Source organism: Ranitomeya variabilis, chromosome 2, assembly GCF_051348905.1.
Source record: "Ranitomeya variabilis isolate aRanVar5 chromosome 2, aRanVar5.hap1, whole genome shotgun sequence".
Lineage (NCBI taxonomy): Eukaryota > Metazoa > Chordata > Amphibia > Anura > Dendrobatidae > Ranitomeya > Ranitomeya variabilis.
Window position 1 is genome coordinate 240481789 of NC_135233.1, and position 12822 is coordinate 240494610.

The 12822-nt window shown below is 43.9% G+C and overlaps 1 protein-coding gene across 2 annotated transcripts in view; it reads left to right on the forward strand.

The window, feature by feature from the left end:
* Positions 1-12822, forward strand: part of LOC143805234 (uncharacterized) — a 660557-nt gene that overhangs the window by 469065 nt on the left and 178670 nt on the right. For both annotated transcript variants that reach the window (XM_077284263.1, XM_077284264.1), the window contains exon 14: positions 2126-2179. In XM_077284263.1, the coding sequence (XP_077140378.1) occupies positions 2126-2179 (54 nt within the window). The remainder of the gene's footprint in view (positions 1-2125; positions 2180-12822) is intronic.

Here is a 12822-nt window from a genome sequence, read left to right on the forward strand (position 1 = left end):
TTCCATTGACTTTTGATATTAACATTAACGATGCAGTACAACTTAAAAAGTGTCCCTACTTTCTATATCGAGAGGGTCTTTCTTCTCAATATTGATGAACATTTTCTTTTACAAATCCATTTGCTGAACAGAGGCAAGCAGGCATGGGTCTTCAAGAGGGACCGAATGAGCACTTGGCCAATAGATATTTAAGCTGTGTGACCATCAAATGTATTATATATATTATAGCTGGTCCATTTTATTACCCACCTGCCTATTTTTTAGTGGAGAAGGAGATTTACTTTGAATTTGAAATATATAGGATTCTAGATTTTAAAGGTACATTTAATGAGGTTCAGATTAACCTAAGGATTTTTGTATTCATCTGTTAAAGGTCCTAGAAATGTTACCAGAATAAATAATGACATATACAGTGGCATGTAAAAGTTTGGGTACCCCTGGTCAAAATTACTGTTATTGTGCGCAGTTAAGTAAATTGAAGATTAAATTATCTCTAAAAGGCCTAAAGTTAAACATGACACATTTCCATTGTATTTTAGGCTGAAATATATAAAGTCATTTTTTTTTATTTAAAAATTTACAAAAAGGAAAATGGTCTGATGCTAAAGTTTGGACACCCTTGGAGATTTGTGTGCTCAGATAACTTTGACCAAGGTTTCAGACCTTATTTGGCCTGTTAGGGTTATGGCTTGGTCACTATCATTGTTAGGAAAGGCCAGGTGATGCAAATTTCCCAGCTTTATAAAAACTCAGCCTCCTCTAACCTTGTGCCAAAAAACAGCAGCCATGGGTTCTTCTACGCAGCTGCCTAGCACTCTGAAAATAAAAATGGTGGAGGCCCAGAAAGCAAGAGAAGGTTATAAGAAGATAGCAACGCATTTTCATGTTGCTCTGCACAAATATGGCCTTCATGTCAGAAGAAAACCTCTCCTGCATCCTCACTATAAATTTCAGTGTCAGAAGTATGCAAAAGAACATTTAAACAAGGCTGATGCATTTTGGAATCAAGTCCTGTGGACCGATGAGGTTAAAATGGAACTCTTTGGCCACAATGATCAAAGGTATGTGTGAAGGAAAAATATATGCAAATTGTCTCTTCAGAGAGGAAGAGGACTAGAACTCTAGCGTCACATATTGGAAGCAGCAATCCTAACAGTCAATGTCGACCCTTTAGCAAGCCTTGCCACATGACTTAGGATAACAGTCAAACCAGAATCTCAATTTGCAGACACTGTTTTGGGGACTGCCCCTCGTTAGTGCATAGTGTGAGATCTGGTATGGCTGTGGAGAAAAAAGGGCACAGAATTTCAGGAAAAGAACATCTCTGCAACCATTAAGCATGGGGGTGGATCGATCATGCTTTGAGGTTGTGTTGCAGCCAATGAAACAGGGAATGTTTCATGGGTAGAGGGAAGAATGGATTCAATGAAATTTCAACAAATTCTTGATGCAAACATAACACCATCTGTAAGAAAGCTAAAGTTGAATAGAGGATGGCTTCTACAAATGGATAATGATCCTAAACACACGTCAAAATCAACAATAGACTACCTCATAAGGCGCAGGCTGAAGGTTTTACAATGGACCTCACAGTCCCCTGATCTGAACACCATTGAAAATGTGGCTAGACCTCAAAACAGCAGAACATGCAAGATGACCCAGGAATCCCACAGAACTGGAAGAATTTTTTAAAGAAGAATTGATGAAAATCCCTCAAATAAGAATTGATAGACTCTTGTCTGTCTACATAAAGCATTTACAAGCTGTGATATTTGCAAAATGGGGTGCTACTAGCTACTAACCATGCAGGGTGCCCAAACTTTTGCATCAGCCCATTTTCTTATTTGTAATTTTTAAATTGTAAAAAATTACAATATTTTTTTCTGCCTAAAATACAAAGGATATGCGTCATCTCTAACTTTAGGCCTTTTAGACATCATTTAATCTTCAAATTACTTAACTGTTCATAATAACAGTAACTTTAACCAGGGGTGCCCAAACTTTTAACAGTTACTGTAGTAGATGGATATGGTATGGGAAATAACTGTGCTGCTTTTTTCATAGGCAAAGACATTGTATCATAGTAATGCTGTACCCTGAAATGTGTATTTGTTTTCCTTCAAAGGGGCTTCAAGGCTTTAAAGGAGATCAGGGTCTTCCAGGAGACAGAGGCGAAGAAGTAAGTCCTGAATCATATAATTTTTAATGAAAGGGGTTCTGCTTGTGGCATCACCAGCAAATAGCTGATTTTTTCCAGGTCATGTTGCAACTAGAAAGATATTTTCCAGAAAGCAGTGGCTGCAGGGGTAATGTATTATTACCTGGCAGACATTCGGGTGAATATCTGACCATGTAATACAATGACAGCCCGAAACTGCGAGCGCTATAGGAACTAATACAAAGCTACTCCCCATCCTGGCTACTAGAAGTTGGTCCTGAGTGGGGGACCTTCCGCTATGATGTTGATATTCTCTAATAGCACATTAGGACAGGGGTTGTCGTAGTACCAAAGTAGGTTACTTTGTGGTCATAGAAGGGATGGAGCTGTTTGATCCCTGCGTAGCAGGTGTACTATGCTATGAGAAGACAAGGACAGGACTCCTTGGAGAGCAGGTGAAGACTTTGCTCAGGGGAACTTCTTTAGGTTTCTTGGAATGTGCGCCCTGACCTGTAAGATGGGTATCACTGCGATATCTGTCCTTTAATCATCAGCCTCTAATTATGGGAGAAGGATGGGTTCCATGTATAACCCCAGTACCCTGAAGTTCTTTCATGAAAAGTTCTCATGGTGGATCATTCATGTGACACTTATGGCTGAGCTTCTAGTATAATTTAGCCCAAAAGATTGATGGTTAAACCCATCGTAATGAATTGGCCTCAATTATTCATTGCTTGTAAAAATGTTAAATGTTTTGATATCAATTGAATTTTACTAAAATTGTAAGGCTATGTTCTTTTTTTGCAACCACATTTCTTAAATGCATCTACAATGAACAATCGCTTGGCCGACAGATTTTTTTTACAGCTCCCCCCAAGGCCGGCATCAGCATCCAGGCAAGTGCCGGGGCCCTGAGCAGGCAGGGGGCCCACTTGCCGTCGGGGACACCGGCGTGCTATTGGGGCCCGGTGCCTTCTTGCGCTGGGGCCCAGCAATTGCAATACTTACCTCTCCCTATTCCAGTGCTACGGTGTCTTCCGCGTCCTATGACTGTGATGTTCAGGTCAGAGAGCGCGATGACGTCACGTCTGTGTACCTTCTTCCTGAACAGTCAGTGCAGAGAGCCGGAAGACGCCGACGCTGAGGAGCCAGCAGTGTAGAGCAGTGGCCAGTGAGGAAAGGTGAGTATTTCATTTTTGTATTGTTTGGAACATCTTATGGGACCACTTACATATGGAGCATTTTATGGGACCAATTACATATCGAGCAGTATATTGAGCCCATTATTAATGGAGCCAATTACATATGGAGCATCTTATGGGGCCAATTACATATGGAGCATTGTATGGGGCCAATTACATATGGAGCAGTATATGGTGCCCATTATATATGGAGCAATTCATAGGGCCAATCATATATGAAGCATCATATGGGGCCTATCATATATGGAGCATCTTATGGAGCCAATTATATATGGAGTATTATATGGGGCCCATTCTGCTTGGAGCAATATATGGGGCCCATCATATACTTTATGGAGCATTATATAGGGCTTATTCTGTATGGAGCATTATATGGAGCTCATTATACTGTATGGAGCAATATGTGGGGCTTATTATACTGTATGGAGCAATACATTGAGCTCATTATTTTGTATGGAGAAATATATGTAATCTATTATACTCTGTGGAACATTATATGGGGTCCATTATTATGTATGAAGCAATATATGGGGCTCATTATTCTGTATGGAGCATTTTATGTGGCTCAATATACTATATGGAACATTGTATGGGGTCTGTTATTCTGTATGGAGCAATATATGGGGCTCATTATTCTGTATGAAGCACTAAGTGGTGCCTATAATACTGTATGGAGCATTATATGAGGCTCATTATACTATATGGAGCATTATATGAGGTCCATTATTTTGTATGGAGCAATATATGGGGCTCATTATTCTGTATGGAGCACTATGTGGTGCCCATAATACTGTATGGAGGACTATGTAGTGCCAATAATGCTGTATGGAGCACTAAGTGGTGCTCATAATACTGTATGGAGCACTATGTGGTGCCCATAATACTGTATGGAGCACTATGTGGTGCCCAGAATTCTGTATGGAGCAATATATGGGGCTCATTATTCTGTATGGAGCACTATGTGGTGCCTGTAATACTGTATGGAGGACTATGTGGTGCCCATAATACTGTATGGAACACTATGTGGTGCCTATAATGCCGAATGGAGCAATATATGGGGCTCATTATTATGTATGGAGCAAGCAGTATATGGGGCTCATTATTCTGTACGGAGCACTATGTGGTGCCTGTAATACTGTATGGATGACTATACTGTCTGGTTTCTGAGCTATTGTAGAATTTATAGATATCACTCATGTAATGTAAGAAGTAAATTAAATCTTTGGCATTGTACTATACCTATATTTTTCTGCTGTATCTGTGCATCATGAATTGTGGTATGAGTTAAAGAGGCCCACTGAGACTTTTTCACCTGGGACCCACGAAAACCTGTAGCCGGCTGGCTCACCCACACGTATAAGCTGATCGACTGTTGAAATTCCAGTTGCCAGATCCTTCTCTTCCCTAACAGCATCTGCCGTAGGATAGTCAGAAGGTCTTATATGCATTAAACTGTCACTCAATACCACCAATTTGGACTTTAGTCTAATATGTATCAGGGTCTTTAGGGAGTAGTGGATAGATGGAAGGGCGTACGATTACATGATCAGGTTACAAAACCTGTAGAAAAATATTGTCTTGCTCCCTTAATCCCACACAAGGTAAATCTCAACCACTCTTGTTGAGCATTCTGTTAGTATTATAAGTGATGGAACTTCAAGTCCCTAACTTTACATCATGTATTGATCCTGTCATAGTCCTTGTCTGTTATATATGTATGCAGTTTGAAAGACAGGAGAGCAGAAGCAGAGTGACCATTTCATGAAAAGACCAAGACCCACCCCACTTACTGTAGAGAGACAAAGACCGATCCCCCTTCCTATAGAGAAACAGACCGACCGCATTTACTGTAGAGAAACAAAGACCGACCCCATTTACTGTAGAGAAACAAAGACTGACCCCACTTACTGTAGAGAGACAAAGACCGATCCCCCTTCCTGTAGAGAAACAAAGACCGACCCCATTTACTGTAGAGAAGCAAAGACCGACCCCATTTACTGTAGAGAAACAAAGACCAACCCCATTTACTGTAGAGAAATAAAGACCGACCTGATGTGAATTCTGTTCTCGGGCTCCCTCCTGTGGTCATGAGTGGTATTGTGTGAGTTCTGTTCTTGGGCTCCCTCTGGTGGCCTTTAGTGCTTACTGCGGGTCTGTAGCTGGAATCCAGCTGCCTCGTTTTCTGCTAGTCTGGCCTCTATTTAATTCCACCTGGACCTTCACTTTTTGCCTGCTGTCGTTGTATTCAGTACTGGTTCTGATCTCTCTGGACTTTCCTTGTGACCTGTCTCCTCCTGAGAAGCTAAGTCTTGCTAGTTCATGTTTGCTCATTATTTCCTTGAAAATGTTTCTCTGTATATGATGAGTTCTGTCCAGCTTGCTTATATGTAATATTCTCGCTTGCTGGAAGTTCTGGGGTGCAGAGTTGCGCCCCTCACATCGTGAGTCGGTGTGGGGGTTCTTGTAATCTCTGCGTGGATTATTTTTGATAGCATTTTATACTGACCGCACAGATCCCTTGCTGTCTTCTGTCTATTTAGTGTTAGCGGGCCTCATTTGCTAAACACCTGTTTTCATTTCTACGTTTGTGTTTTCCCCTTAACTCACCGTTATTATTTGTGGGGGGCTGTCTCTTTGGGGTGATTTCTCTGAGGCAAGTGAGGCTTGCTTTCTCTCTAGGGGTAGCTAGTTTCTCAGGCTGTGACGAGGCGTCTAGGATTTTAGGTAACGCTCCACGGCTGCCTATAGTGTGTATTGATAGAATCAGGGTTGCGGTCAGTATAGCTCCCACATCCCCAGAGCTTGTCCTAAGGATTTCTGTTACTTAGCAGGTCAGTTTGCGATCCTTGCCACCAGGATCATAACAGTACAGCAGGCCCGAAAAAGAGTTAATGCATCGCAAAAGAGGGATAAGAGAGATCCTGAGTTCTTTTTTTTTTTTTTTTTTTCCTCTGCAGTGTGGCTAGCCTCTCTCCTCCCCTTAATCTCTGGCTGGTTCAGAATTCAGCTGCAGACATGGACATTCAGAGTCTGTCCTCTAGTCTGGATCATCTCACTGCAAGGGTACAAGGTATCCAGGATTATGTAGTTCACAGTCCTATGTCAGAGCCTAAAATACCAATTCCTGAGTTATTCTCTGGAGATAGATCTAGGTTTTTGAATTTCAAAAATAATTGTAAATTATTCCTTTCTCTGAGACCTCGTTCCTCTGGTGACCCTGTTCAGCAAGTTAAAATTATTATTTCTTTGTTACGTGGTGACCCTCAAGATCGGGCATTCTCTCTGCCGCCAGGAGATCCTGCATTACTGAATGTGGATGCGTTTTTTCTGGCGCTTGGATTGCTTTATGAGGAACATAATCTAATAGACCAGGCAGAAAAGGTTTTGCTGGCTCTCTTTCAGGGTCTGGATGAAGCAGAGGTTTACTGTCAGAAGTTTAGGAAATGGTCTGTGCTCACTCAGTGGAATGAGTGTGCCTTGGCAGCAATTTTCAGAAAAGGTCTTTCTGAAGCCGTTAAGGATGTTAAGGTGGGGTTCCCCACGCCTGCGGGTCTGAATGAGTCTATGTCGTTGGCCATTCAGATTGATCGGCGTTTGCGGGAGCGCAAACCTGTGCACCATCTGGCGGTATTTTCTGAGCAGAAGCCTGAGTCTATGCAATGTGACAGGATTCTGACCAGAATTGAACGGCAGAATCACAGACGTCAGAATGGGTTGTGCTTTTACTGTGGTGATTCTACTCATGTTATCTCTGATTGTTCTAAGCGCACAAATAGGTTCACTAAATCTGTCACCATTGGTACTGTACAGCCCAAATTCATTTTGTCTGTTACTTTGATTTGCTCCCTGTCATCCTACTCAGTTATGGCTTTTGTGGATTCAGGTGCTGCCCTGAACTTGATGGATTTGTCATTTGCTATGCCATTGGCCAAGAATAAGCCTCAGTACTGGACTCAAGTGACTATGTGCATGACTCCTGCACATCAGGAGGTGATTAGTTTTCTTGTGTTACATAATTTGCATGACGTTGTCGTGTTGGGTCTGCCATGGCTGCAGGCTCATAATCCAGTCCTGGATTGGAAAGCAATGTCTTTGTCAAGTTGGGGTTGCCAGGGGATTCATGGCGATGCTCCTTTGGTGTCAATTGCTGCTTCTACTCCTTCTGAAGTCCCTGAATTTCTGTCGGACTACCAGGATGTATTTGATGAGCCCAAATCCAGTGCCCTACCTCCTCATAGGGATTGTGATTGTGCTATAAATTTGATTCCTGGTAGTAAGTTCCCTAAGGGACGACTTTTCAATTTATCTGTACCAGAACATACCGCTATGCGGAGTTATATAAAGGAGTCTCTGGAGAAGGGGCATATTCGCCCGTCCTCGTCCCCTTTGGGTGCGGGGTTCTTTTTTGTGGCCAAGAAGGATGGTTCTCTGAGACCTTGTATAGATTATCGCCTTCTAAATAACATCACGGTCAAATTTCAGTATCCTTTGCCATTGCTGTCTGATCTGTTTGCTCGGATTAAGGGGGCTAGTTGGTTCACCAAGATAGATCTTCGAGGAGCGTATAATCTTGTGCGTATAAAACAGGGCGATGAATGGAAAACGGCATTTAATACGCCCGAAGGCCATTTTGAGTACTTGGTGATGCCTTTTGAGCTCTCTAATGCACCTTCCGTGTTTCAGTCCTTCATGCACGACATCTTCCGAGAGTATCTGGATAGATTTATGATTGTGTACCTGGATGATATTTTGGTATTTTCTGACGATTGGGAATCCTATGTGAAGCAGGTCAGGATGGTATTTCAGGTCCTGCGTGCCAATGCCTTATTTGTGAAGGGCTCTAAATGTCTCTTCGGAGTCCAGAAGGTTTCCTTTTTGGGTTTTATTTTTTCTCCTTCCACTATTGAGATGGATCCAGTTAAGGTCCAGGCTATTTATGACTGGAGTCAACCTACATCAGTGAAGAGTCTTCAGAAGTTCTTGGGTTTTGCTAATTTTTACCGTCGCTTCATCACTAATTTCTCTAGTGCGGTTAAGCCTTTGACGGATTTGACCAAGAAGGGTTCTGATGTGACCAATTGGTCTCCTGCGGCCGTGGAGGCCTTTCAGGAGCTGAAACGTCGGTTTTCTTCGGCTCCTGTCTTGCGTCAGCCGGATGTCTCTCTCCCTTTCCAGGTCGAGGTTGATGCCTCTGAGATAGGAGCAGGGGCTGTCTTGTCGCAGAAAAACTCTGATGGCTCTATGATGAGGCCATGTGCTTTCTTTTCAAGAAAGTTTTCGCCTGCCGAGTGGAATTATGATGTTGGTAATCGGGAGTTGTTGGCAATGAAGTGGGCATTTGAGGAGTGGCGACATTGGCTTGAGGGAGCCAAACATCGTGTGGTGGTCTTGACGGATCACAAGAATTTGACTTATCTCGAGTCTGCCAAACGGTTAAATCCTAGACAGGCTCGATGGGTGCTGTTTTTCTCCCGTTTCAATTTCGTGGTTTCATACCTTCCGGGTTCAAAGAACGTGAAGGCTGATGCCCTTTCTAGGAGTTTTGTGCCTGACTCTCCGGGAGTTTCCGAACCGGCTGGTATCCTCAGAGAGGGGGTGATTCTGTCTGCCATCTCCCCTGATTTGCGGCGGGTGCTGCAGGAATTTCAGGACAATAAACCTGACCATTGTCCACCGGAGAGACTGTTTGTCCCGGATAGATGGACCAGTAGAGTTATTTCCGAGCTTCATTCTTCGGTGTTGGCGGGTCACCCTGGAATTTTTGGTACCAGGAATTTGGTGGCTAGGTCCTTTTGGTGGCCGTCCTTGTCGCGGGATGTGCGTTCCTTTGTGCAGTCCTGTGGGATTTGTGCTCGGGCCAAGCCTTGCTGTTCTCGTGCCAGTGGTTTGCTTTTGCCTTTGCCTGTCCCAAAGAGGCCTTGGACGCATATTTCCATGGATTTTATTTCGGATCTTCCAGTCTCTCAGAGGATGTCTGTCATCTGGGTCATTTGTGATCGTTTTTCTAAAATGGTCCATTTGGTGCCCTTGCCTAAGCTGCCCTCCTCCTCCGATTTGGTGCCGCTGTTTTTTCAGAATGTGGTTCGTTTGCATGGGATTCCGGAGAACATTGTGTCTGACAGAGGATCCCAGTTTGTGTCCAGATTTTGGCGGTCCTTTTGTGCTAAGATGGGCATTGATTTGTCGTTTTCGTCGGCCTTCCATCCTCAGACGTATGGCCAAACTGAACGAACTAATCAGACCTTGGAAACTTATCTGAGATGTTTTGTTTCGGCTGATCAGGATGATTGGGTGTCCTTTTTGCCATTGGCTGAGTTCGCCCTCAATAATCGGGCTAGTTCTGCTACTTTGGTTTCACCTTTTTTTTGCAATTCTGGTTTTCATCCTCGTTTTTCCTCAGGTCAGGTTGAGCCTTCGGACTGTCCTGGGGTGGATTCTGTGGTGGATAGGTTGCAACAGATTTGGAACCACGTAGTGGACAATTTGACGTTGTCACAAGAGAAGGCTCAGCGCTTTGCTAACCGCCGTCGCTGTGTGGGTCCCCGACTTCGTGTGGGGGATTTGGTATTGCTGTCTTCTCGTTTCGTTCCTATGAAGGTTTCCTCTCCTAAGTTCAAGCCTCGTTTCATCGGTCCTTATAAGATTTTAGAAATCCTTAACCCTGTGTCATTTTGTTTGGACCTCCCAGCATCGTTTGCCATTCATAATGTGTTCTCCATAGGTCATTATTGCGGAGGTATGTGGTGCCTGTGGTTCCTTCTGTTGATCCTCCTGCTCCGGTGTTGGTTGAGGGAGAATTGGAGTATGTGGTGGAGAAGATCTTGGATTCTCGTATTTCGAGACGGAAGCTTCAGTACTTGGTTAAGTGGAAGGGCTATGGTCAGGAGGATAATTCCTGGGTTGTCGCCTCTGATGTCCATGCGGCTGATTTGGTTCGTGCCTTTCATCTGGCTCGTCCGGATCGGCCTGGGGGCTCTGGTGAGGGTTCGGTGACCCCTCCTCAAGGGGGGGGGTACTGTTGTGAATTCCGTTCTCGGGCTCCCTCCTGTGGTCATGAGTGGTATTGTGTGAGTTCTGTTCTTGGGCTCCCTCTGGTGGCCTTTAGTGCTTACTGCGGGTCTGTAGCTGGAATCCAGCTGCCTCGTTTTCTGCTAGTCTGGCCTCTATTTAACTCCACCTGGACCTTCACTTTTTGCCTGCTGTCGTTGTATTCAGTACTGGTTCTGATCTCTCTGGACTTTCCTTGTGACCTGTCTCCTCCTGAGAAGCTAAGTCTTGCTAGTTCATGTTTGCTCATTATTTCCTTGAAAATGTTTCTCTGTATATGATGAGTTCTGTCCAGCTTGCTTATATGTAATATTCTCGCTTGCTGGAAGTTCTGGGGTGCAGAGTTGCGCCCCTCACATCGTGAGTCGGTGTGGGGGTTCTTGTAATCTCTGCGTGGATTATTTTTGATAGCATTTTATACTGACCGCACAGATCCCTTGCTGTCTTCTGTCTATTTAGTGTTAGCGGACCTCATTTGCTAAAAACCTGTTTTCATTTCTACGTTTGTGTTTTCCCCTTAACTCACCGTTATTATTTGTGGGGGGCTGTCTAAAACTTTGGGGTGATGTCTCTGAGGCAAGTGAGGCTTGCTTTCTCTCTAGGGGTAGCTAGTTTCTCAGGCTGTGACGAGGCGTCTAGGATTTTAGGTAACGCTCCATGGCTGCCTATAGTGTGTATTGATAGAATCAGGGTTGCGGTCAGTATAGCTCCCAGATCCCCAGAGCTTGTCCTAAGGATTTCTGTTACTTAGCAGGTCAGTTTGCGATCCTTGCCACCAGGATCATAACACCGACCCCATTTACTGTAGAGAAACAAAGACCGACCCCATTTACTGTAGAGAAACAAAGACCGACCCCATTTACTGTAGAGAAACAAAGACCGACCCGATTTACTATAGAGAAACAAAGACCGACCCCACTTACTGTAGAGAAACAAAGACCGACCCCATTTACTGTAGAGAAACAAAGACCGATCCCCCTTCCTGTAGAGAAACAAAGACCGACCCCATTTACTGTAGAGAAACAAAGACCGACCCCATTTACTGTAGAGAAACAAAGACCGACCCCATTTACTGTAGAGAAACAAAAACCGACCCCATTTACTGTAGAGAAACAAAGACCGACCCCATTTACTGTAGAGAAACAAACACCAACCTCATTTACTGTAGAGAAACAAAGACCGACCCCACTTACTGTAGAGAAACAAAGACTGACCCCATTTACTGTAGAGAAACAAAGACCGACCCCATTTACTGTAGAGAGACAAAGACCAATCCCCCTTCCTGTAGAGAAACAAAGACCGACCCCATTTACTGTAGAGAAACAAAGACCGACCCCATTTACTGTAGAGAAACAAAGACCGACCTCATTTACTGTAGAGAAACAAAGACCAACCCCATTTACTGTAGAGAAACAAAGACCGACCCCACTTACTGTAGAGAAACAAAGACCGACCCCACTTACTGTAGAGAGACAAAGACCGATCCCCCTTCCTGTAGAGAAACAAAGACCGACCCCATTTGCTGTAGAGAAACAAAGACCGACCTCATTTACTGTAGAGAAACAAAGACCAACCCCATTTACTGTAGAGAAACAAAGACCGACCCCATTTACTGTAGAGAAACAAAGACCATCCCCACTTACTCTAGAGAAACAAAGACCGACCCCATTTACTCGAGAGAAAAAGACTGACCCCACTTACTGTAGAGAAGCAAAGACCGACCCCATTTACTGTAGAGAAACAAAGACCAACCCCATTTACTGTAGAGAAACAAAGATCGACCCCACTTACTGTAGAGAAACAAAGACCGACCCCGTTTACTGTAGAGAAACAAAAACCGACCCCATTTACTGTAGAGAGACAAAGACCGACCCCACTGTAGAGAAACACAGACCGACCCCACTTCCTGTAGAGAGACAAAGACTGACCCCACTTCCTGTAGAGAAACAAAGACCGACCACACTTACTGTAGAGAAACAGAGACCAACCCCACTTACTGTAGAGAGACAAAGACTGACCCCCCTTCCTGTAGAGAAACAAAGACCGACCCCATTTACTGTAGAGAAACAAAGACCGACCCCATTTACTGTAGAGAAACAAAGACCGACCCCACTTACTGTAGAGAGACAAAGACCGATCCCCCTTCCTGTAGAGAAACAAAGACCGACCCTATTTACTGTGGAGAAACAAAGACCGACCCCATTTACTGTAGAGAAACAAAGACCGACCCCATTTACTGTAGAGAAACAAAGACCGACCCCACTTACTGTAGAGAGACAAAGACCATCCCCATTCACTGTAGAGAAACAAAGACCGACCCCATATACAGTAGAGAAACCAAGACCAACCCCATTTACTGTAGAGAAACAAAGACCAACCCCACTTACTGTAGAGAGACAAAGACCATCCCCACTT